Raw genomic sequence first — 27,990 nt, 5'->3', positions numbered from 1 at the left:
TTTGTTACTGGGAAAAAAAGACTTTATTGTTAAGTCCTAATAATCAGTGGAAGCCCTATACAAAATTACAGAAATGAGCAAAAGGTAGGGGTGAAAGGAAGCAACCCATGAGCTTACACCAGCAATACTAGCATAATTTGTGTTGTGACCACTGGCATGGAAGTACCTAGTGCTACAAGGAACTTCAATAGCAAAAGTCCCCCCAGCATAATATTAAACAGGAAATGACTCACAAAACCAAGATATAGAGAAATGCAATTTTAGCAATGTTCTGCTATGAACAATTATGTCAGTATAAAAAAAAAAAACCCTGGTAATAGGGTAATTTTTAAAAAATCACGAGTTTTATACAACTTTTCTACCTAAACTGATTGGCACTGGCAGGTTCCATGAGTTAACACGAAACAAGGAATCTGATTTCCATTCCAGAAAAGTTATACCCAAAAGCAGATTTTGCTTTTGCATTATGGTAATGGACAAATATAGGTGAATGTGTATTGAATTTAAATCCTCTGATTTGCTTTGATCCAGCAATTAAGTAAAAAAATAAAGAAAAAGGAAAAAAAAAGTTGGCTTTTCATATTCGAATTATCTATACATTTATGTCTATATATAAAAACTGTGTGGATATATATATATATATTTACATATCATATACACACACACACATTCATACATATATACATGGAGTCTGAATCCCTTCCCCCTAGAAATTGTGTGCCACTCTAGAACCTACCAAAGGCTTTTAAGGCTGCAACAATGAAACAGGACTTTGCTCTTGACCTGGACTACATTCTTCCACATCATGATCTTTGACTGAGGCCATGCCCAGTTCTGAAAAGAGTGCGAGATTTCAATAACTTAAATATCAGAATATAAAAACAATTCCAGAAACACTTATTAAAAGGCTATTTTTGCTTCCAAACCATTTTCGCTACCTAAATCACATAGCAAGCCACTGAATGAGGCCACATTGGGACACACACACGCACACACACTCCCTATCTCAGCCTTAATCTAAACTAACATGCATTAGAACATTCTGGGTTGTTGCATCTTTTGACTTCCTCATCTTCTCAATTGCTCGGTGTAGATCTCTCTGTTGTACAGGCCGTATTTCATCATCTTCTTGGCTTTAAGCAAATAAATGAGAAAAGTTGATTCAGACTGCTGTATAAGAAACTGAAACAACACACATAGCTCAAGGAAAAAAACCTTAAGCTGAAAAGCAATAAAAGGACTAAGCTGCTAAATGAGTTTCAAATGCAAAATATCCAAGCAACTTGTTCTTGGCTTCCGGTTTCCCAAGAGCTGCAGACATCCCTATATGAACATGGAACAGAAAGAAGCATGTGGGACATTTATTTCCTGTTCCCAAAGTACCTTCTTATCCAAAATAAAACTGACCAATTTCCACACCCCCATAAGCAGAGAAATGTGTGAGCTGCTTCCTGTGCCAGGAGCAGAAGTAGCTCACTACAGGAGGAGGTCTTTCCCAGTTCCTCCTGTTTCATGAAACCAACATGCACATTCAGTGAAATTCTCAACACTTGTTTGTGTAACAAAGACCATAAAGAACAGTCGCTGACACAGTGAAGCTAAAAAAGGTACCTTTCTTCATAGGAAGAATTAACATATTCTCTAACACAGAGGAGAGCAGCATCCCGGCACATTTCTTTCAAGTCACTCCCAGAGAATCCGTCGGTTTCTCTAGCAACTTCAAGGAGGTCTACGTGCCTGTCCACCTATCAACAAACAAAAGCAATGGAGATAAGGACAATGACAGCATTTTCCTCTCGGTAGTAATGGACAGGGTAGACTGGATCAGAATCCAGGAATTTAATACTATTGATTCTGTTCCAAACTGAATTTTGAATTGAGGGGGGAGAGAGAGATTATAGGACAATCCAGCAAAAGTTATGTCCTTTCAGCTCAACTGTTACCAGCCAGTTTTACAGCATTAAAAACAAGGCTGGGATCTAATGGTCTTTTCAAGAGCACTTTTTCACAAACAAGCAGCCCACAGCTTTAACAGTGGAATAAGTAATATTTAATAGTTTTAAATTATGCTGTTCCAGTACCTAAAGATTCTACCTTATGTTAAATCCCACACTACATGAGACACTATGAGTCCATGAAACAATTCCTGATGTGCAACTTAGCTGCAAAAGGATATCTATGTACAAGGGGGTGGGGGAGCTGACAGGCATGAAACCTGGGGATGGTCCAAAATGTTATTTATTTTGATACTTATATCCCAATTTTCTCCCCAGTGGGGACCTAGAGTGGCTGGCAGCATTCTTCCTTCTTACATATTTTCCTAAAAAGAGCAACTCTATAAGATGTTAGGTTGTGAGCCACTGGCACTTGAGTCACCTGAGGAGTTTCCATGGTGGAGCAGAGATGCAACCTTGGGTCTTCCAAATCCTAGTCTGACACTTGAACCACTATACCATGCTGGGGGGTGCTGTTCACTATGCTATCCTAATCAAAGTATCTCTCGTCTCCCCACCATCCACCTACTTATAAGTCCAATGAGGGGAGAGAGCCCGGGGCAATATTTTGTCTTCCCCGCTCCACAGAACTTAATGCAGCACATGGGAAAAGGGAGCAGATATTTTGGATCAGGAAAGTGTCAGTGGGGTGAGACCTAATCCTGCCTTTCCCAAGGACAGCCTCAGTCCGTCCCTACCAGCTGCTTTTTCCAGCTAAGATATATATTAGGAGATTTAATCCAGTATTTTCCTGAGTCACATCTTATTTGGCCCCAGGTCAGGCCACCCATCCATCTAATGGTTGGAACAGTTAACTTACATTTTCATTTTTCAAAATCAGCTTCAAGATTGCTTCTCTCTGTTTCAGTGCCTGCAATTTTTTTTTTAAAGAAAGAGCATTGTTATGAAACAGGAACATTGTGACAACATTTTCACACATTAATTTTTCTAGTAGGAACTGAACTGCTCCTGAACAACTTGAAAAGATGCTGCTATGCAGTTCCCATTAGGGGTGTGTTAAAACAAACAAACCTATAATGATATTTTTCAAGCTCTTGTATAGCAACCCCCCCCCCCAAAAAAAAAGGCATTTCCTGGAATCCCCAATACCAGTATGGTATTCAGATATGGTAAATATTCAGGAATGCTGAATTTTTTCCAGCCTCATTATAGTCTCTGGGGACTGTTAGAGTCAACAGTCCCCACAGACTATAATGGAAAATTGTCCCAGGGCTATGGGGGGCTGTTTTTTAAGGCAGGGGTAGTCAATCTGTGGTTCTCCAGATGTTCATGGACTACAATTCCCATGAGAATTGTAGTCCATGGACATCTGGAGGACCGCAGGTTGACTACCCCTGTTTTAAGGCACCAACTTTGCAGCATTGCTGCTGGTATCTCTCCTCAAATGTGCTATCTCTCAAAATTAAAAAAGTCAGTTTCTTGATCCTACAGATCTGCTAAAGACAGTGCTTTCCCTACTGCAAGATGCTCTTTTGGCAGCAGTGGCAGCATCTCTTGTGTTCCTTGCACCTACGGAAAGCCATGCCATTAGCAGAGCCCATATGCGGGATCCAGGCCCATGACATTTCATCTCCTCAACATTATCCAAATATTCCCTCTTGCTGGAGAAAACATTGGTTGGGAGGAGTATCCAGAGGCAGGCTTCAAGCAGGCCAAGCTGTCATTCCATTAGCCAGTTCAGAGACATCAGTTGGGAAGCAACAATAAACTATCCCCCTCATGCAACTGATACCTAGGCTTTAAAGTACTGACATTAATGGGCAAAATGAACAACTGCCTGTACATGTGTCTTTTCTCCACTGGGACTCCCCCCCCCCCCACCTTGTGGAATGGTCTGCCAGGGAAGGTTAGGAGGGTGCCCAGTCTATGCAAAATTACTGAATTATTAAAGATAGCTTTTCTACATAATCTACAAAAAAGGGTACTTATAGGCAACATTATATGACTGAAAGACAGACTCTAATATCTACCATTCAAAACAGAGTAGACAATACAGAAAACACAATCCTGTTACTCTTTAATGACTTACAGGTTGGTTGATATGAAATCTCGTAGGCATTCGTCTCATAATAGCTGAATCAAGATCCTGAGGGCGATTGGTGGCTCCCATCACTATCACCTGGAGATTTATCAGAATTAAGGTCAAAGAAAGACTGTAACTTTCCCTCTTGAGAGATTTAACTGTGCCCTATGGGCAATGTTCTGGGACTGCATGGCTCCTTTGGAGCCATTAAACAAATCACCAGCCTTCACTTCTGAGCAAGAAATGGGGGAAAGCACAGATGAAATGCAGATCAACACCTGGTGCTACATCAACAAAATGTCTGCCTCTTGTAAATTTTGAGACAAAAATCAAAATTTTGCCTCAAGATGAAGACAGTATGTCATGTCTGAAGTGTGCTTCCCCCTCCCCTTTTGGAACATCCTAGTTATTCTTCCCAGAAGATGTTTTAGTTCAACTGATTTGAAAGCCTTCACGCACTATGAACCAAACTTGAACAGTAATCTCCAGAACTGTGTCACTAGCATGCTATGATAGGGACTGACTTACTATGCACCCTCTTAAGAAACCATTAATGAACTGCAGTCTCACAGACTTCTACATCAAAATTAATCTGCTTAATACCATGTGAGTTCATCTGATTCAGACTCTAGATTTATTGTTATGAAAACATATAGTTGCCATGACTTTTCAAAAGCATATGTGATATGAGAGACATAAAATGTTAACAAAGATGAATGAAATTCTTGTATTAGCTACATTGTTTAAAAAGTCATATTTAGTCACACTAGCCTCTTTCCTAGATCCCGTCCTTTGTGAATTTTCAAGACTCCAATGATGTTTATTCAAGTTTATTCATAAAAATTGGACACTTGCCCAATAATAATCTCTGCACAGAAAAATGTGTTCAACATAACATGAAGCCCACTAGGAACACAGAAGCTGTATTGATCTGCCCATGATTTAGTATAACACATATACATGCCTGATCATGTACAAACCACCTTGAGATTCACTGCTCAAAGTACTCATCTATTTTCAAGCAACACTGCCACCTAGAGATGTAAAGAAACAGTCCCAGGGAATCTTCACACAAGTTTGTGTGTATGGCATGCACCTATAAATCATGGCCTTCCCAGTTCTATGCACTGGAATGTTACATAGGGGGAAATCAGGGAAGACAACATGTTTAAAGTGTTAGATGTTGCACAGAATCCACTATTAGCTTCCATTTCTAAAGTGAAAGGCAGAGACTGGGACAAGCCTAGACTTGTCCCTGATAAACATCTCCTATACCATGAGCAGCCAAGCTTTGTCTTAAGTGTCTTCAACAGGACTTAGTTGAAGCTACACTCTCTGACTTCCACACTGCATCTACTGCTAACTAGGATGTGTCGAGGGGTTTTGGTTTCAGATTTAAAACAACTACATTTTTATGCTGATCTTCTGCAGTCACGTATCAGCTATAACCTATTACAACAGCTGGGGTTCTTACAAAAAGAAAGTTATATTTTATTTTTCTCTTTGACTGCAATCATATGTTCCTCATGCTTTGTTAATGAATCCAATCTGCTTATGTAACTTTTGTCTGCAGGAACTCTACCTATACATTATCTCAACTCCAAGTAAATTATTTAGGTCTTTCAACCAAATTACTAATAAAATGGAGGCTAATTGTTCAGATGAGTTAGTTGGTAGTGGAGAGAAACAGGGTGCTACCTTGGTATCCCAGTAAGATTCCTTCTTCCCCCATCACACTATGAGTCCTGTTGCTCTCTAATCCTGTAAATGGTGGTGGATATTGATTTTTGCATATTTTAGGGTGAATTTAATCCCAGCCATAAAGCTGGAACAGACAGACACTCATCTACTCTAGGTTATCAAGCAATCTCTTGCCACATTAGCATTAGGGAGGTGGTGGTGTTAAAGACTTCACAAAGAGCCCTGAGGCACATGAAGTAAATTAGTTCATTAAAGTCCATATTACAAGACACTGACAGAAGGGGCAAAGAATTAGGTCTCCAAATGTACAATGATATATCAGCACAATATTAAAAATGGGAACTTTTACTATCACTAGACTCTATTAGACAGATGAGCTTTAGCATGTGAGCTGATGTTCTTTGTCTCCCATGATGAAGGCACTTAGCTGCCTCTTTTCCCTCCCTTCTTCCAATTTCTTGACAATCGCAATAGCCTGATGTTGAGACATCTTAAGAGGTCTCATTGGGAATGCACTGGAAATACTGATCTATACCATTAACACCACACAGCAAAGGCTCTTTCTAATAATGAGGAAGCCAAGTAAAAGAATCTCCTGTTAAATATAGAAAGAGAGGAAGTCTACATTGTATTACTATGCTTGCCTTGGACGTCTCCCTATGTGGCCCTTCCATTTGTCCAACTGAACTTTTGTGTACTGTTGATGCCATGTTTCCAAGTCAAATATTTATGGGAACTAAATATACGATGTTAGCAGCAGAGCACTAGGATGGTTGCCTTTAGCATTTCCTTGTTCCAGCATTTAAATTTCTAGCTTTGATATGTTCTCTCTCTGTGTGCATTTAATGGAAATTCATGTCACTGACATTTTCTACGTCAGGGATCATACTGAGTGGGCATTCTGATTGCCTCTTAAGCAAAGAAAAATCCTGATTTTCTGGTAGTGAAACGCTGTACCTACTTGACAATTGTAATCAGTGTCCAGACCATCCCAGAGACTCATGAATTGCGCCTTCATCATGGCTGTGGCTTCGTGATCAGAACTGGAACGGCTTCGCAGGAAAGAATCTGAGTTGACAAGAGTATTTCAATTAACACGGATGACACTTCCAAAGTTCACTTAAGCAGTTATCACCTTTCCCAGATACAGTGACCTCACCCTAGCGAAATATTTTAAAAATTATTCAGATGACATACAAGGAAAGTGGTGTTTCAGCAGCACCCAAGCCATATGTCACAGTACTTCTGAAACGGAGACCTTTGAACAGGTACAGTACAGGTGGGAAGCTGGTAATCCGCAGCCACAGGTAGTCACCTGGCCACATCCCAGCCAAGCATATAGTGGCTGCCGGCTGCCAGAATTCTCACAAGAGAGTCTAGATTAGGTGGACCTAATCCTGGAGGACACTTAAATTCTAAAGAATGCATTTTACTCAAGATCACTTCACACACGATATGTTTCTGCTAGGAGGAGATCCTGAGGACAAATGCTTCCTTTTGAAAATTTAAGCACATGCTGGTGATCACTATAATTCTAGTTTTTAAAAAATAACCAGCAAAAAACACTCCTATGATCTAGCACAGAGATCAGCAATCCAAAGTTAAAAAAAACAACAACTTTGAACTCTAGCCAAAGGGATGACACCACATTTGCTAGTACAGATTATGAAACAGTGCATATATAACCTTTTTGCTTACTGTTGCAGCCAAATGTTTCATATGTTAGATGGGCAACATTGACCGCACCTCAGTAACTCAGGCCATCCTAAGACGGAGGATTCTGATATATTTGCTAAGTAGCACAATACCCAAATATGTTTTCCCCCACCCATAAAACTGCTCTGTATGAGAATAAAAGTTACATGAGCCACTCTGTGCAAAACTGCTATGCAAATTAATACACATTGTACCAATTTGGCTCAAGCATGGCAAAACATCTGGTTTTTATACACCACATTTCTTTTCTTTTTTTTGAGACCTGAAGGAGTCTCAAAGCAGCTTACAACAGACACCCTGTGAGGTAGGTGAGGCTGAGAGAGCCCTGATGTTACTGCTCGGTCAGAACAGCTGTGATAGGACTGTGATAAGCTGGCTGCATGTGAAGGAATGGGGAATCAAACCCGGCTCGCCAGATTAGAAGCTGCCACGTATGTGTATGTGTATATATAAAGTCTGACCTTCAGACAAATGCAATGTTTTATTTCAATACTGAAATAATGCTTTATAGGGGGTAAATACTGGCTGTTTTCAGTGTACAATATTTTTTAAAAGTAGAAGGTGCTGAAAATAGGATAATTTTGAACACCCACTAGGGGGGTTCCATAATAGATATACACAAAACTACAGTGGAAGACGATGAGCAAGAACTCATGCCCCAAAACAGAGATGAGGCAATTTGTATTATTTTTACAACACTAAATATAAGGATAAAAATACTAAGGACTGGTAAAAAAGCTTTTCTACTTCTTGAAGATAAATTTTGTAATTTTCAAAGCAATCTAAATTTCTGACTTAAAAACATACTATTCCCCCACTGATACTTGATTACACAGATGGTCAAACTGTGGCTCTCAAGATGTTACCACAATTACCATGGTTCCCTAATATCATACTGGGAGGGGCTTGTGGTAATTGGAGTCCGTGAGCATCTGGAGTTTGGCCACCCCTGACATAGGACAAGTTTGCCCACTTTTTTAAAAACGGCATTAATTCAACATCTATATGTAACACATGCATTACTTTACCTATTTCATCAATAAAGATGATAGAAGGTTGAAGCTTTATAGCAAGGGAAAAAACAGCAGCTGCCAGCTTCTGAGACTCCCCATACCATTTGTCTGTCAGCGTTGAGGGCTGAAGATTAATAAATCGACAACCTGCTTCCTTTGCTGTCGCTTTGGCGATCAAGGTTTTACCACAGCCTGGAGGCCCATAGAGAAGCACTCCTGAAAAGCAACACACTTTATCATTCTATTGCCGCTTAGCACAAAAGATATAGCATTCCCCCTCCAGTCACCTCTAAATATTAACGACCGGGGATATAATGGTCTTTAAAAGCAACAATTGTTCTGCGACTCACATCCTCCTCTCCTATCCAATGAATCCTGAGCATTTCCTTCTAGTTTAGGATGTTAGCATCTATCAAAACAAAACACATCACCTTTTTCAAGGTGATATGAAGAGTGCAGCGATGGCAGAGAGACAATGGGAACACAAGAATGTGACACAGAATGGCTCAAGAGGTTTTGACATTAAACAGCCCAACCCAAAACATTTTTAGTTGGATGCAAGTTCTATTAAAATCCAAGAGACTGGATGCCAAGTGCATGTGAAGATTGAAGTCTTTGTTTTGTCTACACTCATGGAACGGAGCTCTGAATTCTTATTTGGGTCAAGACAGTTTAAAAAAACATTGTTTATAGTAGAAGATCAGAGCATGTCTGGACAGGAGATGTAAAATTTTTCAGAAATTTTGACCTCCCCCAGAAAAAGGGAAATTTTCGGAAAAAAATGCACTATTCATTGTCTTCACAGATTGAAGTTCACTTTGTTACTTCGGGGACATAAAATGCAGTGTGCATAAATTGGCATAAAAGCATCATGTTTTATATATTAAACTACAACATATTTAGAGAATAGCAAATTGAACACCTTGTCATAGTTATTCGGGTAAAAGGAAATATTCCATAATCCATTCCCCCCCCCCAATTTTTTTGGGGGGGACTTTTTAAAAAGCTCAAGATAACAAATGGGTCCCCCCAAATTTTTCTGCTTTTTCCCCCAGGCTTGCACATCTTTAGTCTGATCAACCCAAGTTCAAACACACCCATAAGTTCACCTGGAACAGAGCAGAAACAGGATGACTGAAAAGAAGCACACAGTCCTCCCTTCTCACCATACAGACAGCCCTCCATGTGAACTGAGTACTTGTCATGAATGGCTAATTGCAGTCTTCCCCTGCTTTTTTCCCCCTTGTGTCGGAAAGCTTGGAATGGCTCAGTGCTGTTTTTTTCATTGGTACAATCTACTATGGACACCATAGCTCAGTAGTAGAGCATCTGTTCAACAGGCAGAAGGTCCCAGGTTCAATTCTTGACATATCCATCCAGAAGGATCAGATACTAGGGTTCAGAAGACCTCCACTTGAGACTTCGTAGAGTCACTGCCACTTAAAGTAAAGAATACCAACCTTGATGAACCAATGGTTTGATTCAGTATAAGTAAGGTTCAGACATTCAAAAATGTTTACACTCTCATCAGCAGCAGTTGGTTTTTATACTCTGCTTTTCTCTATCTTAAGGAGTCTCAAAGAGGCTTATAATCATCTTCCTTTCCTCTCCCACAGCAGTCACCCTATAGCGAAGAGAGTTCTAAGAGAACTGTGACTGACTCAAAGTCCCCCAGCAGACATCTTGTGGAAGAGTGGGGAATCAACAGCTTGACAGCCAAAGAAGCCTGAGTGAGGGATAAATGTAGGCTAGGCTGCCAGTGAAACTAACTGAATATCTTGGAGAACTCTTCTTGGAGTAACATGAAAAAGTTGAGAAAAGCCATAATGACAGAAACTATCGTCGATGATTCGTTGTGAACAAGCAATAAATTGAAGGAAAAGGCTTTGAACAACCACCCGTGGAAACTGTTTATCAAACTTTAAACCATTATTTGCACAGGCATATCTTTTGGTGTCTGAACATCTCTGTGCTAGCCTTCTTTTCTTATTGTCAATGAGTGGGGAATCAAACCCAGCTCTTCAGACCAGAGTCCATTATTCATAACCACTACACCATGCTGGCTCTCAGAAAACATAATTTAGCACATTCACATGATTACCTTTTGGCGGCTGTAAAAGTCTGGAGTTCTGAAACAAATGTTTCTTCTTGATTGGCAAAATGACAGTATCCTTCAGGTCTGTAATAACGTCATCTAAACCTGCAATATCACTCCACGTTACCTGAGGCACAAATATAGTGTTAAGAAAATTGCACAGCCATTACTGGGCCATACTCTCAATTCACCAAAGAGGCTCTGTTTTGTGCTCTTTGAAGTTTACAGACAAGTTACACAAATGTAATGCATTAGAGAAGCTGGGCTACTCTTGTCACAAAACAAAACAAGGAAGGGAGGCTGTGCGATATTAACGATTCATACTGAATTTAAAGATGACAGTTTTCAAGGTATAAGTGCACTCTACATTTGGTCCTGAAGAAAAGTCTTCTCTACCTGTTTCGGTTCTAAGGTACACACAAGCTAATTTCCTAGCAGAAAGTTATTCTAACAGGCAGGACTCCTGATCTTGGAAACGTCACGAGCTTGCTATGTGATTCTCAAATGTATTAAACTGCAATTCCTACTAGAACACAATTGCAACTACATGTACCAAAGTCTACTGAAAATATTATACTTTATTGCATAGCCTCAAACACAATTTCTTTAAATTGTGGCCAAAATTAGCTAGAGAGACTCTTACATGCATGCTGAGAGGATCTACCAGGTGTGCAGCAATGCTCATTTCATACTCTGTAAGCTTCACATTTTTCACACCTATTTGCTTCATTAACTTCTCTGCCTGTAAAGGAAAAAAGCACACAGTAACACGACCTGTTCTTAAAAAGAATGTTGTTTTGTGTGAATGTGAATTTTCAGGAAATTTCAAATTAAGACTTGTTAAGAACAGAATTGCAACATTTGGCCTTGACTTCATATAGATTCTCTCTTCCCTTTGTAAATAAAAATGCAGGTGTCTCGTTAGACGATAACCATACAAAAGATTAGATAAGCAAAACCAGTTTACTGTCAGATCGCTATCCTAGGGAGCTGAAATGGAGAAGCTTAGGATGAGAACTAAGCCCCTGAGCTAGCATATTATTAGGACTTGCTGGTCAAACATTGGCATGATACTAAATCAAGTCTAAAGTCCATCTCTCCTCTCTGGCTGCCTCCCGCCACCCCTCAGTCCCTCATGACGGTTTGGTGCTGGTACAGGGAGGGGATCAGGCTTGAATGGTTAGAGGAGAAGTGAGTTAGGAAACATCTCTAAGCTATCTCAGCCAAGGGTCCCAGTCTTCATTTCAGTGTAACATTACTCCTGTCCAACGGAAGGAAAGCAGATCCCATGCTTCCTCACACAGCTTCTGCCTAACTTAGGACTTTCTGGCTAGCTTAGGACTCTACGTAGCTCTGCAGCCAATAACAACTCCAGTAGTTTACAAACACATAATTATCTTTTTTTCTGTCCCCAATGAAGTTTTGAATACAATTTGGTGTTACAGAAGAAAAAAGTCTTTCCCACCTGTTTTTGAGCCTCTACTTTCTGTTTCCTGGTCGGATCAATTGCGTCTACCATCCATTTAATGGTGAAATAGGTCACGGCACCAAATATTGTCAACCGAAAAATTAAGCCAACAACTTCATTCCGGCTCAATGGGCGAGAGAAGGCTTCAGCATGTACCATTGTGCCTGCTACACCTATGTAGAAAGGAAAAAAGGTTACAGATTGATGTATGGTCTTAGAAAGCAACAATAACTGTCTCTTTAAGGCACATCGCTAGATAAGATTTACAACTACTATTTTCTGGTTAGTGCAAGATGTGGCAAAGAAATCCATGCTTCTCCCCAGCCCCTCCTGCTTCAACCACTGCTGAACTGGCAAAAAGCCTGACAGATGGACCTGATGGATCATCTAGATAATTCACTACTGCGCATGACTCAGCCTTGAGACCTGCTACCATGCAGTTTGTGTTAACTTGGCTAGATTTTCCCCTTGGAGAAGCTGCTAGGGAAGGAAATGACGGAAAACTGATGATTTGGGGTGGCAGATAAAGGTAAGCTGGTGGGTGAAGAGAAAGAAGCAGGAGGAGAAAGGCTGTGGGGGCTGCCATGGGCAGAGGAAATAGTGTATGGAGTGGAATACAGGGAAAAATGAAATGCCACCTGCAAAACCTTCTGGGTCGCCTGCTTGTCCCTATGCAACCCAAATGGAGCTCCAGGTCTGTCTCATGCACAAGCAGAATAAAGATCAGCAGAAACAAAGAAGAGAGTTGCCTGGAAAGACATTCATCATGGGGCTGTCTCACTTTCCCCTTCCACCCCACCCCTCCAAGCAACAGGCTTGGCCGCTAGTCATAAAAATTTTCAAATATTCACCTAAGTGTTTAATGAACCTTTCTTGTGAGCTCAAGTTTGTTAGAATTGCAGTCTTTGTACCTCACAAGGAATGCTGGCCACATACTGCAGCTGCTTACTAAAGTTCTTGTAGCCTACCCAGTGTATCTCATACATTCTAGTGACCTGAAATCCTGATATACACCTTCTGTAGAAAAAATGGGTTCCTATTTCTTTCACGAGTTGCTTTATGAGAGTCCTCTTATACGCGTGATTTAAGGGGTAGAATCAAGCAACCATCAAGTCTGCAGCAATTATTTACAATGTTTATTTTGTAGTGGCTCTCTGACTTCGTAAGCGGATAACCATCTGTAGCCTCTATATTCAACTAAAGGTACAATGCTTGATCAACCACTTACAGATCTAGAGAAGAAGGGATATAGGCATGATTTAACATGTGGCCAGAGGCTATGGGGCCACATAGTCAGAGCTATTGTTACGTAGTTAGTGATCTAATTCTACCCACAAATGCAGATCTATCCTTTAATTGAATTTGATCACATTAAGCCCGTCCCACTGCCTCATTGCAGGGCAAATCTACATTCTTGCACTTTTTGTTCAATCCTGTAATGCAAAAATTAAAGGTGCAAGTAAAGTTCTTCCAGTCTGAGACAGCAGAAGGTTTATGTTTCAACATTCTTTATCCACAGTATGCTTTCTGATGTCAGGCCATGATTCCCACAACTGGCTAAATAGAGACAATGCACTGTGATGGGATTGCTGCAATTTGTATGGATTGGATATATGGACCAAAGAGAGACAAGCCTGGGTTAGGGTTAGATGGCGCATGTTTCATAATCAGGAGAAAAGAGATACACATACACAGAGTGCATGCAAGTAACTATATTTAATGTGTGTGGTTTTATATATACTATATTATATTATTATACACCCACTAGGCAATAAAATGAATCATGAACAAATGCTCACAGAAGAACTTCGATGTATGCAATGGACCAACATAACTCAGTCTTGAAAAGAAAGCCCTACCTCAAATAATGACAAACCGAGAACACGGCACCCTACACAGTTCTTAAATCAAGCAGCTGCGGAGGGAACCATACTGATAAGAGGGCCAAGAATTCCCCTGTTCAATTCTCCATGTGCCACTAACACGCCAGACGACTCCCAGGCAAGCCCCGTTGCGCTTCAGTCTCCCACCGCCCAAGGGTCTCTCTCCACCCCACCTGACACGCATATGCCACCATCACTGCAAAACAACTACAGCAGCCCGATGTTGGCAGGCGAATACTTCCAAGGGGCGGTTAGGCTTGGGGAGGAAAGCGCGGGGGGAGCTCCTTGCTCGAAGGAGGGTCGCGCGTGACCTTTCTTACCTTGGGGGGAGGGAGCCGAGGGGGAAGGCGATAGATACGGAGAATCCGCTTCCCTTGTCCGGGCGGGCCTCCCGAGGCCGGGGCCTGAGCCTGAGCCGAAGGTTGCGCGGGAAAACAGCGGCCAGAGGGTCGCCCTGCACTCACCGCATGCGCTCCGGCGGGGAATGTGAAAGCGAAAGAGGCCGCAGCCGGGAACGCCGCCCCGTGACCTTCCTGCCGTCCCAGCCCAGCAAGGCCGCAAGAGGCGGGCGGCGGGGGCAGAGAGAGAGAGGAATAGCTGCGAAAGGCACCCCGACCCGGCCGGAGGAGCGACAGGAAAAGGAAAGGACGCGGCTTCGGCAACAGCCCCCAGCAGGCCTCGTTGCGGGCTCGTCCTTCCCCCGGGCCGCGCGCGAATCCTTTCCCCCGCAACCACGGAGCCCTGGCACCAAGGTTCCGCCCTCGACTCAGAGCCACAGCGGCCTCCGCCTTTGCAGCTAGGGTTGCCACCTCTGGGTTGAAAACTTTGGGGCTGGAACCGGGAGGGGGCGGGGAGGACCCTCGGCGGAATTTAATGCTATGGACAATAAGGAAAAAGGGTTTGTGCAGAGGTATTTAAACGCCAAAAGAAATGCCTATGCCAGGGGTAGTCAAACTGCGGCCCTCCAGATGTCCATGGACTACAATTCCCAGGAGCCCCTGCCAGCATTCGCTGGCAGGGGCTCCTGGGAATTGTAGTCCATGGACATCTGGAGGGCCGCAGTTTGACTACCCTGGCCTATGCAAATAATGGATAAAGTATACATCATATGCAGTTTCTGCAAGAGTTGTTGTTCAAAGTCTTTTCCTTCAGATTATTGCTTGAAGTGTTCACTACAAACCAAGTGTATATAACTAGAAGTGTCACTCCACGGTCTATTAATTTCAGCTTGGTAAGTATCCCTATCCTGAATAACCATTGCTCCAACCTTTTCTGCATTTTTAGTTACAATAGTGGCATCTGCTAAGGATTGTAAAATGGATTTATCTTCTCTAGACGTTGTGAAATTTCTTGTAAATAGATTCTTGCTTCTCAATATCTCTAAGAACAACATGAGAAAAAGTTTCAATCTCTGGAATGTCAATATTTAGGACAAAAGACTATTTTGAACGGAGTCCCAAATTACTATCCAAATTGGGTGAGTAATTTGGGACTCTGTTTGAAAAGACTTTGAACAACAACCCTTGCAGAAATTGTTTATTGTACTTTAAGCCATTTTATACATAGGCATTTATTTTTATGTATAATGCTATGGAGTTAACGCTCCAAAGCAAGTATTTTCTCCAGAGGAACCAATGTCTTTAGTCTGGAGATGAGCTATAATTCCTGGAGATCCCCAAGTCGCACCTGGGGATTGGCATCCCTAAATTTGCAGGCATTACATTCACGAACACCTTTCCTACTCAGTCATGGAGCGGTATTCTTGAGGAAAGGGGGCAGATCCTCAAACACAGAAAGCCCAATCCCAGGCATGTTTACCCAGATACAATCCCCACTCCCAACAACAGCTAATCACAACGCCTCAAAGAGGAGGATACTGCAATGTCACCTCCCATCTTGAAAAGAGATGGATGAACCTGAAAGCAGAATCTCAGTTAATTATTTTCAGTGTTCCACTTATTCCAGTATTCCACAGAGTACATTTGTCCAGCAATCTCTGATGCTACTGGACTCAAACATTTTCCTGCGGCTTCAGACCAACATGGCTGCCCACCTGAATCTATTCCTAAACCAGTCAGCTAAGGATTGCCATTACAATTACCTGCTACTGATCCCAGTAAAACTGCACAGGAGTGTACTACACACCCACAAAATCTCCAGGCATTTCCCAATCCAGAGCTGGCAACCTTATATCACTGTCTGCATAACCTACTTCACAGAATTGGATGAGGACAAAATGAGGAAGGGAAAACGGTGTGCTTAGCTCTGAGCTCCTTGGGATAAAAATGTACTAGATAGATAGGACTTAACTCCATTTTCCATCTTCCAGTGGGAATCCTGTCTGTGGAACAACAGTGTGACCATTAGATGTTCAGCATGTGAAACTTTCCCCATATGTCCATCTTTGACTTTCAGATGGTTGACCATCAGTGTTAAGCCTTTTATGAAGCAGGTTTGTAGAAAATCTTAAAGAGGTTGTAATTCAAAAGAGATGCAGAATGCTAAAACGTTCTGGTATCTTAATTGTGGATGGGCATGAAGTTAAGTTTGGCATGGATTTTGGCTGGTTCATGGTTCACAAAGAGGTTTGTGGAAGGGCACCTGGCAAAAACATTTCATAAACTTCTATGCTTTTTGTGGCAGTTCATGATGGTTCACTGGCAGTCTTCAAGCAAAGGTTGGATGCACACTTTTCTTGGATGCTTAGGGCTGATCCTGCGTTGAGCAGGGGGTTGGACTAGATGGCCTGTATGGCCCCTTCCAACTCTATGATTCTATAATGGATACACAGTCCCAATCTCCTCTCAATTAAATTTTACAAAACTCCAAGGTAACAGGGGATGGGAACTTCTACGGCCCTGGAAATACTAGTATGAGACTTCCAAAGTTTAACAGGCACTGCTGGCTGCCAATAACAGAGTTCTCATTAGGCATGTGCGCAAAACAAAATTTGAATTGTTTCGGATTCGGCACAAATAAATTCAGCCAAATCTGAATCACATGAACTACCCTTCACTTTTTCACATTCAGCTGAGTCTGAAAAATATTGTTGTCGTTTTTTCTGTGCACATGCTCCCACACTTCCCAGGCAGCAGAGAGCATCCCTGCAGGGGGAGGCATTTAAAGGGCGCAGACACCAATTAGCAGATTGGCATGTTCAGCTGCTTGGCGTGCTGTGCCCCTTAAATGCCAGCCCTTGTCTTGATGGGCAGCAGATTCTCTGCTACCCGTGAAGCCAGGGGGAGGTTTTTAAGAACATGGAGCACCTGTAATTATTAGCTGTTTGGTGCCATGCACTTTGAAGAAGTCTCTGCTGCCTGCAAAAGTGGGGAAGGCCTTTAAAGAACACATAATCACATGCTCCCCCCCCCCCCAGCCTTCCCAGGCATTGGAGATCCTTTGCTGACTGATAAGACTTGTGGGGAGAGAAGTTTAAACTGGCTGAATTACAGTTTGGCTGAATTACTGATTCAGACAGTTTTAAAAAAAGGATGGGTGATTCGGCTCAGATATGTCAGAAAAGAACCCTGAATCAATACTACTTCAGGTTCTTTTTGGTTTATCCAAACCAAATTGCACATCCTAGTTCCCTGAGCCCACCTCCGCTGATCATCTGGAATACTGGTCTTGCAAGGCTGCCATCTGACCCTTTCTCTCTTAAATGGCTATGAATCTCTCCTGCCTCTTACCATGTCCAGAGTGAACAGGTGTTCTCCCACCTGTGAGACATTCTCAGCCCCCATCATTCCCACCTGGATCCAGTTTGCGAGCTGCCTATGCCACAAACCATGAACTTAATAACATTTTCATGATTCATGCCTCTTAACTAGTATTGGTTCACTTTAATGTGTTTTTAACATTTTTATACAGATTTTATTTATTTATTTATGTTTCAATTTATATCCTGCTGCTCCCAGCAATAAAAGCCGCAATAAAACATACAATATTATCCCATTAAAATACCATTAAAAAAACCCTATGGCAGTGACAATTCCAAATCCCATAGTGCTAGCTATCATCCAGTCTCAGGGGGGCCCAGAGTGCCAACGCCATCACCCACAGTGGTGGTCGGCTGGTGGGGACTCTCCAATTCTAGATCATTTTGATGGAATGTTCTGAAAATGTCAGGAAATTTGTTGAAGTTTTGTGTCTAGAATGAGACATAAATCTATCTGTCAACAGGAAAAATAATTTAAAGAGCATTGTTAAATATTTCATATTATTTAATCTTCTATTGATATAGAGTGGAAATATAACAATGCCATAATGCATGTTTCATTTATTGTTCTGTATTTTGTTTTTTTTAAATAAAAATTATATACAAAGAAACCCAGGAAAAACCTATCTAACCTACAAAGATGAATGCTTCAACGCATTGTTTCTGGTATTTCTCCCCAACTATCAAAGCTGAATGCTAAAAAATAAAAATGAAAGCTAGGATTGTCAGCAGGCCAGGTTCTAAAACTGATCCCCATTTGTGCTGCATGTTTAGCTGCATGTTTCTCTAAAGCTATTTGCTGTCTTGGTAACTCTTGTAAAGGTAAGTTACAACCTATTCCAGGTTCAAGTGTAGCCTTCCTAAAATATAACACAAAGATGGCAACTATCTGCTGGTATAAAGTGCTATAGTATTATTGTAGTTGAATTACATGCCCTTGATTCTCAAGGGGCTCTACTGTCACAAACTACAGTCAGTGAAGAATAGCGTTTACCAACTTTGAGTTGGGAAGTACCTGGAGATGCCTGGGGAGTTCTGAGTTTGGGGGAAAGAGGGTTATAATTTCCTAGAGTCAAAAATCAGCCCTTTTCTCCATGGAAAAGGATCTCTGTCATCTGGAAATGAGTCAGAATTCTAGAAAAACTCCAGGCCCCACTTGGAAGTTCGCAATCCTCGTGCAAAATAATATAATTGTTATGTCTTGGCATTCTAACATGTAATGTACAAATTGTATGGAGAATAAATATTCATAAATCTAACAGTGTGAGAGTTTCTAGTCCCGGAAAAGATTTAATAGTTTTGTTGCCTTTAAGTAAGAAAGAGCTAAAATAATTATTCAGATATTTCTTACCTTCCCTAATGGATCCATGGTTTTATAAATGGAATAATCAGTTGCTGTCTAAGAGCTAATGAAGTCCAAAAGGGCTAATCAGTAAATCCATTCACCACCCCTTTTCATTTTTAAGCCCCCTTCCCACTCTACTACTTTATTAGAAACATTTAAATTATGTTTGCAATTACAGTATATTATACTAACAGCATTTGCATGTATACATGATGCAACAGGTTTTAAAAAATCCAGCAAGACACATTATACAATAGATGTGTGACCTGTATGTGCATAAGACAATGGTCTTATGACTAGTATGCACATAATAATACTTTAGGCAAGCAGACATAAAAGCTGTCTTAGCACATCCTACATATGCCAAGCTAGACTTCTCAGCTAGTCTACTGCAGAGTTATGCTGAGTTAAAACTGATTTGCTTTAGGATGCTTAGGGCTAATCCTGCGTTGAGCAGGGGGTTGGACTAGATGGCCTTTATGGCCCCTTCCAACTCTATGATTCTATGATTCTATGCTAGCTGTATACAGGCTGAAATAGGTTTGAGTGCTGGTCTCCATAACCAAAGTTGTTCTGCTTTGAAAAGAGACAGCATTCTCACTGAATCATGAAAAAAAACTTGTGATGGCACAGATGCTATGCTGGCTCTTGGGTGCTAATCTCCAGGTGGGACCTAACATTCTCCGGGAATTAAGATGATCTCAAGACCAGGGCCAATTTTGCACAAAGGAAGAGTTGATGAAAAATCACAAAAACATTGCTGTTTTTCTGATCTCTGCACAGGAGCATGAATTTACTCCACAAAACTGATTTTGCTCTGCATGTTCAACCGTGTCTTGGGTTCTTTCAGCGTCTTTTCAGCGTGGTTTCTGCAACTTTTTTTTTCTCCAGTACCACTCAGTTCCCCTGGAGGAAATGGCTGCTCTGGAGGGTGGCATCAAATCTCTGCAGTGCACCTCCTCTCCCCAAGCTTCGCCTCCCAATCTCCAGGAATTTCTCAACCCAGAGTTAGGAATCTTATGCAGCCTTCCTTTTCCTCTCCTCATCTTGCCTTGAGCTGTTTCCCATGACAAAGAAGGGTTGCGTATCAAGGTAAGTCTGTTTCCTGAAAGCTAAATTTGCGTTGGATCTAAAATGTATGTTATTAAATATGGTACCAGAGAATGTTAAAACGTATAAAGAGCTTGTAAAATATATGGTTACAGCTGCCAGGATCCTTTACACATCAAGATGGGGAAAAGATCCATCACCAGATATTATGGACTGGCTAAATAAATTCATGGAATACAGGACAATGGCAAAACTTATCTGTTTGATACACAACAAATCAACATTGGAATTTAGAAGAAAATGGAGGCCAGTATTAGACTATATAGAACAATAGAACCGAAGCTGAAAAGGCGGGGGGGCGGGGGGGAGGGAAGCAAACTTTGGGTTGAATATCTTAACTATGGGTTTAATCAAATATCTGGTCAATAACTTCTAAATGATGTAAAAGAAAATATGCACTCTTAAATCCATGCTCTATAAAAGTTTTGTTTTATTTAAATAGCAACTGTAGTATATTTATTCTGTATTTTCTGAATAAATTATATATAATGTATATATATGATATATAAAAAAGGTAAATCTATTTTTCACTTGGTATGAATGACCCCCCTCCCAGTTGTTTCTTGCACAACTGGGCAGATGTACAATTTGTGTTTGTGGATTCATGGTGCTATAAGATTGCTTCAAATGGCCGCTTTTTGTTCTTCACTCATGGTGAATGTTTTTAGTCACAGTGAATGTAGAATATATGTCATTAAGTGATCATCTGAATGGTTCCTTCTGACGTAGTATGTGACTAATCCCTATAGCAAAATGCTCAGATTACACTTTCATCCTTTCATACAAAGGACCAATTGGTAAAAACGCATTGAGTCAACTCCCACGATTGAAAGGCAGCAAGTTGGAGTGAAAACCTGTTCATGCAAGCAGGCTGCTGACATGAATGCAGAATGTCAGAGCAACATGTAAAGAGAAAAACCACTGCAATTTTGCAAATCACGAATGTAAAGTGACTGCATGAGTTCATCATGTGGATGTTACACAGAACATATATTCACACATCTTGTGTGAATAGCTTTGTATTTAAGATGCTACAGGGATGATTCTATCCCAGCTTGGTGTAGTGGTTAAGAGCAGTGGCTTCTAATCTGACAAACTGAGTTTGATTCCCCGATCTCCCACATGCAGCTAGCTGGGTGACCTTGGGCTCGTCACAGCACTGATAAAGCTGTTCTCAGCAGTAATAACACAGCTCCCTCAGCCTCACCCACCTCACAAGGGTGTCTGTTGTGGGGAGAGGAAAGGGAAGGCGATTGTCAGCTGCTTTGAGACTCATATAAAAACTAACTCTTCTTCTTCCCCATTGTGCACTAGTTAGTGCTGCAAATGAAGAGTCGTGTGTAGTGACAATGGACCATCCCCATGGAATGATTCTCTGTTCTTCCCTCTCCTTTGACTCATGCCCCACTCCACCAAAGAACTTTGTTGCTGGCTTAAAACAATGTTAGTGGGTATACTGATTTTGTTAAAAGTGAACTGGTATGTGAGAGGGTGCACATAGAAAATGGCACATGGGAAGAGAGGTTTGGAAACCTGAAATTTCCCATGCAAATTCAGGCTAGACCACTTTGACTTTGTGGAGGCGCTGAGACAGTGGTAGAGTATCTCCTTGTCATACAGAAGTTTCTAGGTTCAATCCTCAGCATCTGCATGCTAAAAGGATCACGTGATGTGTAGGCCCGCCACCTGAAGCCCTGGAGAAATGCTGCCAGTCTGCTTAGAGTTAGACAATACTGACTTTGATGGCCTAAGAATCAGAGTTGGTATAAGGCAGCTTCATGTCACTCAAAGGTTTCTGGAAGCAGTAGATCAAAGCAGATTCTGGAAACATTAGAGAGAAACATGGACAATTAAGTAAAGAAAATAAGTGGAAGGGGGTGTTGTGTGGATATTCCAGTTCTGAATTCCATGTGCTGCCACAAAATCTTGTTTGACACACATGCGGTGGTTATATGCTAGAACCGAAGCTGGCCCACTAATGAAGAACACTTGACTACGTGAAGCTGCATTATACTGATTCAGATCTTTGGTCCATTATAGTCAGTCTAGTCTACTCAGACTAACAGCCACTCTTCACAGCCTCAGCCAAAGGTCTTTCCCAGGGGTAGGCCCATGTTTCAATATTAAAGTAGTGCTGTATTCTAAGGAAAATGAAGCTGAATTCTGTGCCAGTCGAGAACTTCAGACGGTGGCTGACAGAACTGTATGGATTTCACATGTTTTGATCCCTTCTAAAGACGTGTTTGCATTTCCATGGAAGGGTTCAGCTGTTTTTCTCTCTTAGCTGTCAGTTAAAAATAGAAGTTTACCAAGGTTTTTTTTAAAGACCTTTGGAGAGGTGACAATGTGGAGTTATATTGGAATATTTCTTACAGCCTTCACTAACTTTATAACGTATAAAATTTTATTGCAACTTTTAATTGAAAGGCATTGGAAGATAGGTACCCATGATCCTTCAATGTGACCTCTGCAGATGTCCATCCACATTGATTTGGGATGAAGCAATGACCACAGTCCTGGGATATATCTGTCACGAAGCAATGATGTGTGGTTTGAAATGTTAATTCTCCAGTCCCATAAAGCAGATTGATAGATGAGGCATAAAATGGTTCCAGATGCTGTGTTTCCCTAACTGTTCAGCTGCGCTTGCTTCCCCTATCTCTATAACCTGGAGCTATGTTACTGTAAGTGGGCCACCTGCAACCTCCGATTTACCTGCATATGGAAGAATGCCCTTGAATGTATTTGGGAAACAGTATGTTGCTGCTCCGCTTTAATTCTGAATGGTTGGAAACAAAATTGCTAGCCAAGCAGATAACCTGGTTAGTGCTGACAGGAAATGCTGGGGGGAAAAAGAAGCTATTATTAAGACAGAAATGTACATGTATCGCTAAAGCCATGTATCCTTTTGAGCCATGCTGGTGTATTTCACTGAAACACTAGAATAAGTGGCTTGACTGTTATGGTCATATCATAGCAGTATTTTTTAAAAGGATAATCTCTGATGAAAACCTGTAGCTAAATGGCTGGGCTTGCAGTTTGCAAATGGCCAGCTAATTTCCATTTAATTTGCTTTATGAAGTGATTTCACACGCTCTTTAATCTCTTTTGTTGACATTTCCTAAAAGAGTTCTGTTATTCATCTGGCCCTGTTCTGCAAAGTGGGGGGGGGGGGGGGGAAGGAAACTTGAGGGTGAGCCGTTACTAAACCAAACAAAAATGGCTTAGAGGATTCTATTTCATCCCATTTAAAAGGCAAACAGTTCATTATGATGTCCATCTCTCTTTATTATTCCTGGGCATTCCACTTTTACAGGACTTTTAAATTTACACTGTGCTTTGCAAACACAAATTAAGATGTATTCTTTGCCCTGAACATGTTGCTGCTAAAGGTGACCTGCATAGAGAAACTTCTCCCATTTTGCCTCTGGTGGAGTTATTTTTAAAAATATTTGCTAAAATTTGTAGTACTAATTGCTATGCTGTACGCCTGATTTAATATTTGTCCCATTATCAGTGCAATCCTAAACAGATACACACCGTTCTAAAATGCTTAACTTAAAAGGAATTAGGAGGGTGTCACTATGTTTAGGATTGCATTGCACGTCAAGAATTTTGCAGGCAAGATTTAATGACAGGTTCAATCACTGGTTTTATGGTATATTTAACCTGAGATGAAAAGGCTTACCTTTAGAAACTGAGAAAGGTAATTTGCTTTTTGGTCATGGGGGAATTGGGACACATTTCAGGTGACAATTTAGAAATGAAAAGCTACATGGCCCTTTAGAGGTCTCTTGAGTACCCATTTCCTTCCTATGCCTTGTCTCTTTCCTTAAGCAACAATAATAAACCCTTTATGTTAGTTCAGCATTGAACACTTTAGGGACTTTCAACTGCGTTTCGATAACAGCGGTATTTCCATATTTGTTGAGTGATTGTTTTAGAGGGGGGGGAGAGAGAAAAGGGGACAAAAAAATCAGACATGTGTGGTAACAACATAAAATAACAATCACAATACCTTTATTGGCATAAAACAAGTTAGGACCAAGGGAAACGGAAATATAATAGTCATAATGCGCCAGTCCTTTTAGATTTAAAAACTGTAGACAAAAATCAACCATAACAGAAGTGACATTAGCATCCTTATCACTCAGTAGAAATTGGCAGATCAGGTCTTTTTGATGAGTTCTCCATTTATGTATAAGAAGTATGACATGCCTTTGCTGGACTATGGACAAAAGGGCAATCAAGTAAAATATGCTGAATGACGTCAGGAACATTTAGTTTGCAAGAACATCTATTTTTCAAAAGGAATCTTAGCAAATCTCCCTTGTAACATTTTGGAAAGAAAAGCATTGAGCCTTGCGAGCCTAAGGGGGTTCACCAAGTTTAGAAATAAGCCGGCATTACCCATGCTGCACTTAGAGACAAAGAGAGTCAGGAGAACAAACTGCCAGAATGGTGGATGAATTTTTTGAAATTTTTGATCAAGAAGCCTTTGTTTAATTAGATGCATTATGGAAGACTCATTCAGAGATACAATAGATTCAAGTGGGTAGCTGTGTTGGTCTGAAGTAGCACGACAAAAATGGAGTCCAATAGCACCTTTAAGACCAATGAGCTTTCGAGTGTATGCACTCCTCAGAGATAGAATGTAATCATAATCAAAGCCACTTTGAGTGTAGTCAGGATGGTAGAGAACTATTTGAATTTAAAAGAGTCCCTCAATAAAGAGGCCAATGGACTATCTGATTGAATCCAAAAGTGCAATTTTAGTCTCTGTTTGAATGTGGATGGCTGATTCTAAGGCATAGGGAAGAATAAGGAACACAGTTTGGAGTTCTCAGGAACTGCCAAAAGAAGGCAGACTGTAGCCTTTCCAAGATTTTATTGAAAGCTGAGATCCACAAAGGGGAGAACCTTAGAGTAAAAACACAATGGGCGGCTGGGACAAACCGATTGCCTTTGAGAAAGGAAAAAAATATTGAAATGAGTAATAAGAGCAATTAGCTTGGGAAATAGTTCTGTTTCTGTGGTTTCATAGTTAATCGAGAGATCATTGAGTTGGCAATAATCATAGAACGCATTCAGGTATCTATTCAGGCCAGTTCTGGTATAAAAGAGCAAAACAGTGACACTGGCTTATAGAAGAAGGGAGATTGGTATATTATCTAATTTGGGGGGATGTCCGTTTATAAGCCATTCTGGTAAGAACATTTAAAGCAGGTCCTATGCTGCAGATCAGAGTGTGCATAATGTGCCACCAAGTAGCAGTCATTGTATGCAGGATGTCTAAGTAAGAGATATTCAGAGGTGATTTACTATTGCCTCCCTCTGTGTGGAAGTCCCAGGTATCCTTGGTGGTCTCCCATGTAAATACTAACCAGAGCTGGCCCTGGGCCATCCAAGTCAGGGCTAAATATGGGTGCTAATTCAGGTTGAAGTAAGTTCCAGGCAGTTGCTAAACTACTCAAGCTCAACTACTTTGAAGAAACTGAACAAAAATGGAAAATAACAAAACAACCCCCCCCCAACAAAAGAAAGTGCCATTGAAATGACAATGGAAAGGACCCCGTATAGTCTGAAGCATCCATCCTAAATCAATAGAAGTACTATTTCCTCCTACTGCAATTATATGCAATCATTAGAAAGGCATGTGCAAACTTTATATCTCTGCACTAGGTATGCACTTCACCTCCCAGAGAAGTAAATTTGCTTAACAGAACTGGGTAGCGTGTTTTTTTTTTAATGATGGGTCAGCACTGATGACACATCACACCTGCTTTGTCTGCAATGTAATGTAAACAGGCAGAATCGCTGGGCACAGAAGTGTACTACTCTGAACAGGAACTTTTCCGCATTTCAGAAATTTTTCGTGGACAGAGATCCACAACAGATGCTGTTGCTTGTGGCAGAACCTTTTGTGCTACTGTTTTTCTCCTGCCGCCCCATCCTAAATTCCTTTTCTTTTTCCCGGTTAACAAAGTGAAGCTGTTCTTTTTTCTTTCTATTTTCCACTTTGCGCAACACCACCAGACTCTCCCTAGATGAGTCCCTAGAGTCTCCTACATAGGAAATAACCTAGAAATGCAAAGCATTTTTAATTAAAAGCAGGTACAAATGAGCCCAATGAATATACAATTGCACAGTTCTCACAAGAAACTTTTGGAGGGGTAGAGGATGTAGGAGAACAATGGAGCTAAGCTGCACCAGTGCATCCCCAGGGACAGCCAAGTGACTAACAAGAGCCAAGTGCATGTGGATGTGGATGTAAAAACTGCTTCTGAAATAGGCAATGAAGCCACTGCCCTCTTTTTTCCACAGCACTTTTATACAATCTGCTTAAAGTCACAGGAAACGGATCTGTCTCTCTTCTCTTTCAGTCTGCCATTACCACAGAGTACACATACTACTTTTGTGCAGTGTTCAAGAGCCCGAGTTAATGGTTCCCTCTCTCAGATAGCTCCAGAATTCTTCCTGGCAAGTCCAATAAAACTAGCCTGATAGAGAACCTCATCCCAGCAATTTCCTACTACCCATGGTGTTGTCCTGGCAGTATGAACAGGCTTAGGACATTAGTGCAGCGAAGCAGATTCAGCATCCTGCTGCTTAGGAGAACCTTTCTCAGCCTTAGAGCATATCGGTGTCACATCAAGTGGTCTCACTGCAGGGAATGAAATGCAACAAAGATATGATGGGTCAAGGGCAAGGCTGAGACCAGTTTCACTCTCCATTTGAAAGGCATCTGTACAAGTGGATTCAATGTGCACCACTGCAAACCTGGTCTCATGTAATATAGATATGAACAAGTTTAATGTATGTTCTATATGTTAATATGTTCTAATATATGTTATGGACAAGTTTCTTGGAACAGAGAGGGATAATAATTCTGGAACAACACAAGGTTGTTATTCCTAACTGGAGACAATTCAGCAAGTGACAGGTTAAATCAGGGTTTTCTAACCATGTCATCCGGGTACCATATAATACCATGAAGGCCCCTCAATGGTACCGCAGTGTGGGGTTTTTCAGAATGGCGGCTGAGGAGAGCCCTCCCATTCTGTGAAAGAAAATTATATTAATTATTTAAAAATATTCTATTATTCTTTATTTGGGCAGGTTGTCCCACCCCCTCTCTAAGTGGCCAATGACAGGCCTGGAGGGGGTGAGAAGGGGAGAGCCCCTGGCCCTTGAAACCTTTGCTGCATGAGGCTCCTCACTTCTGGAGGGGGCATGGCAGGAAGGCATGGTGAGCTGACATCACTTCCTGGTACCTCGAAGCCTGGAAAATATTGAAATGGTACCTCTGTGGTAAAAAGGTTTAAAAGGCTGGGTTAGGTGATGCTGGGAACTGTCAGTTATACTTAAAAAATAATGTTAAACATTTTTGTAACTGATAAAATCCTTATTTTTAAAGGGAAATGTAATGGAAAAATTGGGATAGTAACATGCGGGTCCATTATGTTCAATAGGGCTTATTCCCAAGATGAAAAAGAATGAAAAAATAATGTATATGCTTGGGAGCTTTTCTGTGACCTCCCCTTTGGGTTGCAATGACAATGAATCCACCTTTTTTTAAAATGCAGAGATGTTTTAAAGCTATTTTGATATTGGGAACTTGCTGGAAGACAAAGGCAGAACTTCAGGTCCAGGCACACAGCACGCATGCACCTTTGTTTGGTGGCAAGATGTATCACAGCGGACTAATGGCCACTCTGTAGGATTTCCAAGGCAAGAGACATTCAGAGGTGGTTTGTGATCGCCTGCCTCCATGTCACGACCGTGGTATTACTTGGGTCTTCCATGCAAATACTAGACTGGGCCAGCCCTGTTTAGTTTCTGAGATCTGATCCAGCTAGTCTTACAACAGAACAATGGACTCTGGTAAAGCCAAGAGCATATG

The 27,990-nt window shown here is 41.2% G+C and overlaps 1 protein-coding gene and 1 long non-coding RNA gene across 4 annotated transcripts; one reads left to right on the top strand and one right to left on the bottom strand.

The window, feature by feature from the left end:
• ATAD1 (ATPase family AAA domain containing 1) lies at window positions 1-19,154 on the bottom strand. Of its 3 annotated transcripts, none has more exons than XM_077350376.1 (10): window positions 18,984-19,154; window positions 12,029-12,204; window positions 11,207-11,305; window positions 10,570-10,690; window positions 8,484-8,684; window positions 6,701-6,807; window positions 4,045-4,134; window positions 2,815-2,865; window positions 1,612-1,745; window positions 1-1,133 (listed from the first exon to the last, which is right to left on the bottom strand). In XM_077350376.1, exons 2-10 carry the CDS (start codon window positions 12,188-12,190, stop codon window positions 1,013-1,015), a joined length of 1,086 nt encoding a protein of 361 aa, XP_077206491.1. In that variant the 5' UTR covers window positions 12,191-12,204; window positions 18,984-19,154; the 3' UTR covers window positions 1-1,012. The 3 variants fall into 3 exon arrangements, with proteins under 3 accessions (XP_077206491.1, XP_077206492.1, XP_077206490.1); XM_077350377.1 differs by lacking the exon at window positions 18,984-19,154 and adding an exon at window positions 14,379-14,571; XM_077350375.1 differs by lacking the exon at window positions 18,984-19,154 and adding an exon at window positions 14,235-14,551.
• LOC143843779 (uncharacterized) lies at window positions 14,542-20,527 on the top strand. The gene is made up of 4 exons (XR_013233688.1): window positions 14,542-14,666; window positions 16,244-16,366; window positions 19,869-20,069; window positions 20,183-20,527. It is a non-coding gene; the product is annotated as an uncharacterized LOC143843779 (long non-coding RNA).
• The last annotated feature ends 7,463 nt before the right edge of the window (window positions 20,528-27,990 follow it).

The sequence above is a fragment of the Paroedura picta genome, chromosome 8 (assembly GCF_049243985.1).
Source record: "Paroedura picta isolate Pp20150507F chromosome 8, Ppicta_v3.0, whole genome shotgun sequence".
NCBI lineage: Eukaryota > Metazoa > Chordata > Lepidosauria > Squamata > Gekkonidae > Paroedura > Paroedura picta.
Note: the sequence above shows the minus strand (reverse complement) of the source record. Positions and strands in the feature narration are given on the sequence as shown.

Excerpts from the sequence above, each read along its gene's own strand:
- ATAD1 (XM_077350376.1), bottom strand. The coding sequence starts at position 12,190 with ATGGTACATGCTGAAGCCTTCTCTCGCCCATTGAGCCGGAATGAAGTT. Across the intron at positions 11,306-12,028 it reads AAGTAGAGGCTCAAAAACAG|GCAGAGAAGTTAATGAAGCA; the intron begins GTGGGAAAGACT and ends TTTCCTTTACAG. Across the intron at positions 6,808-8,483 it reads CATCTTTATTGATGAAATAG|ATTCTTTCCTGCGAAGCCGT; the intron begins GTAAAGTAATGC and ends TTGTCAACTCAG.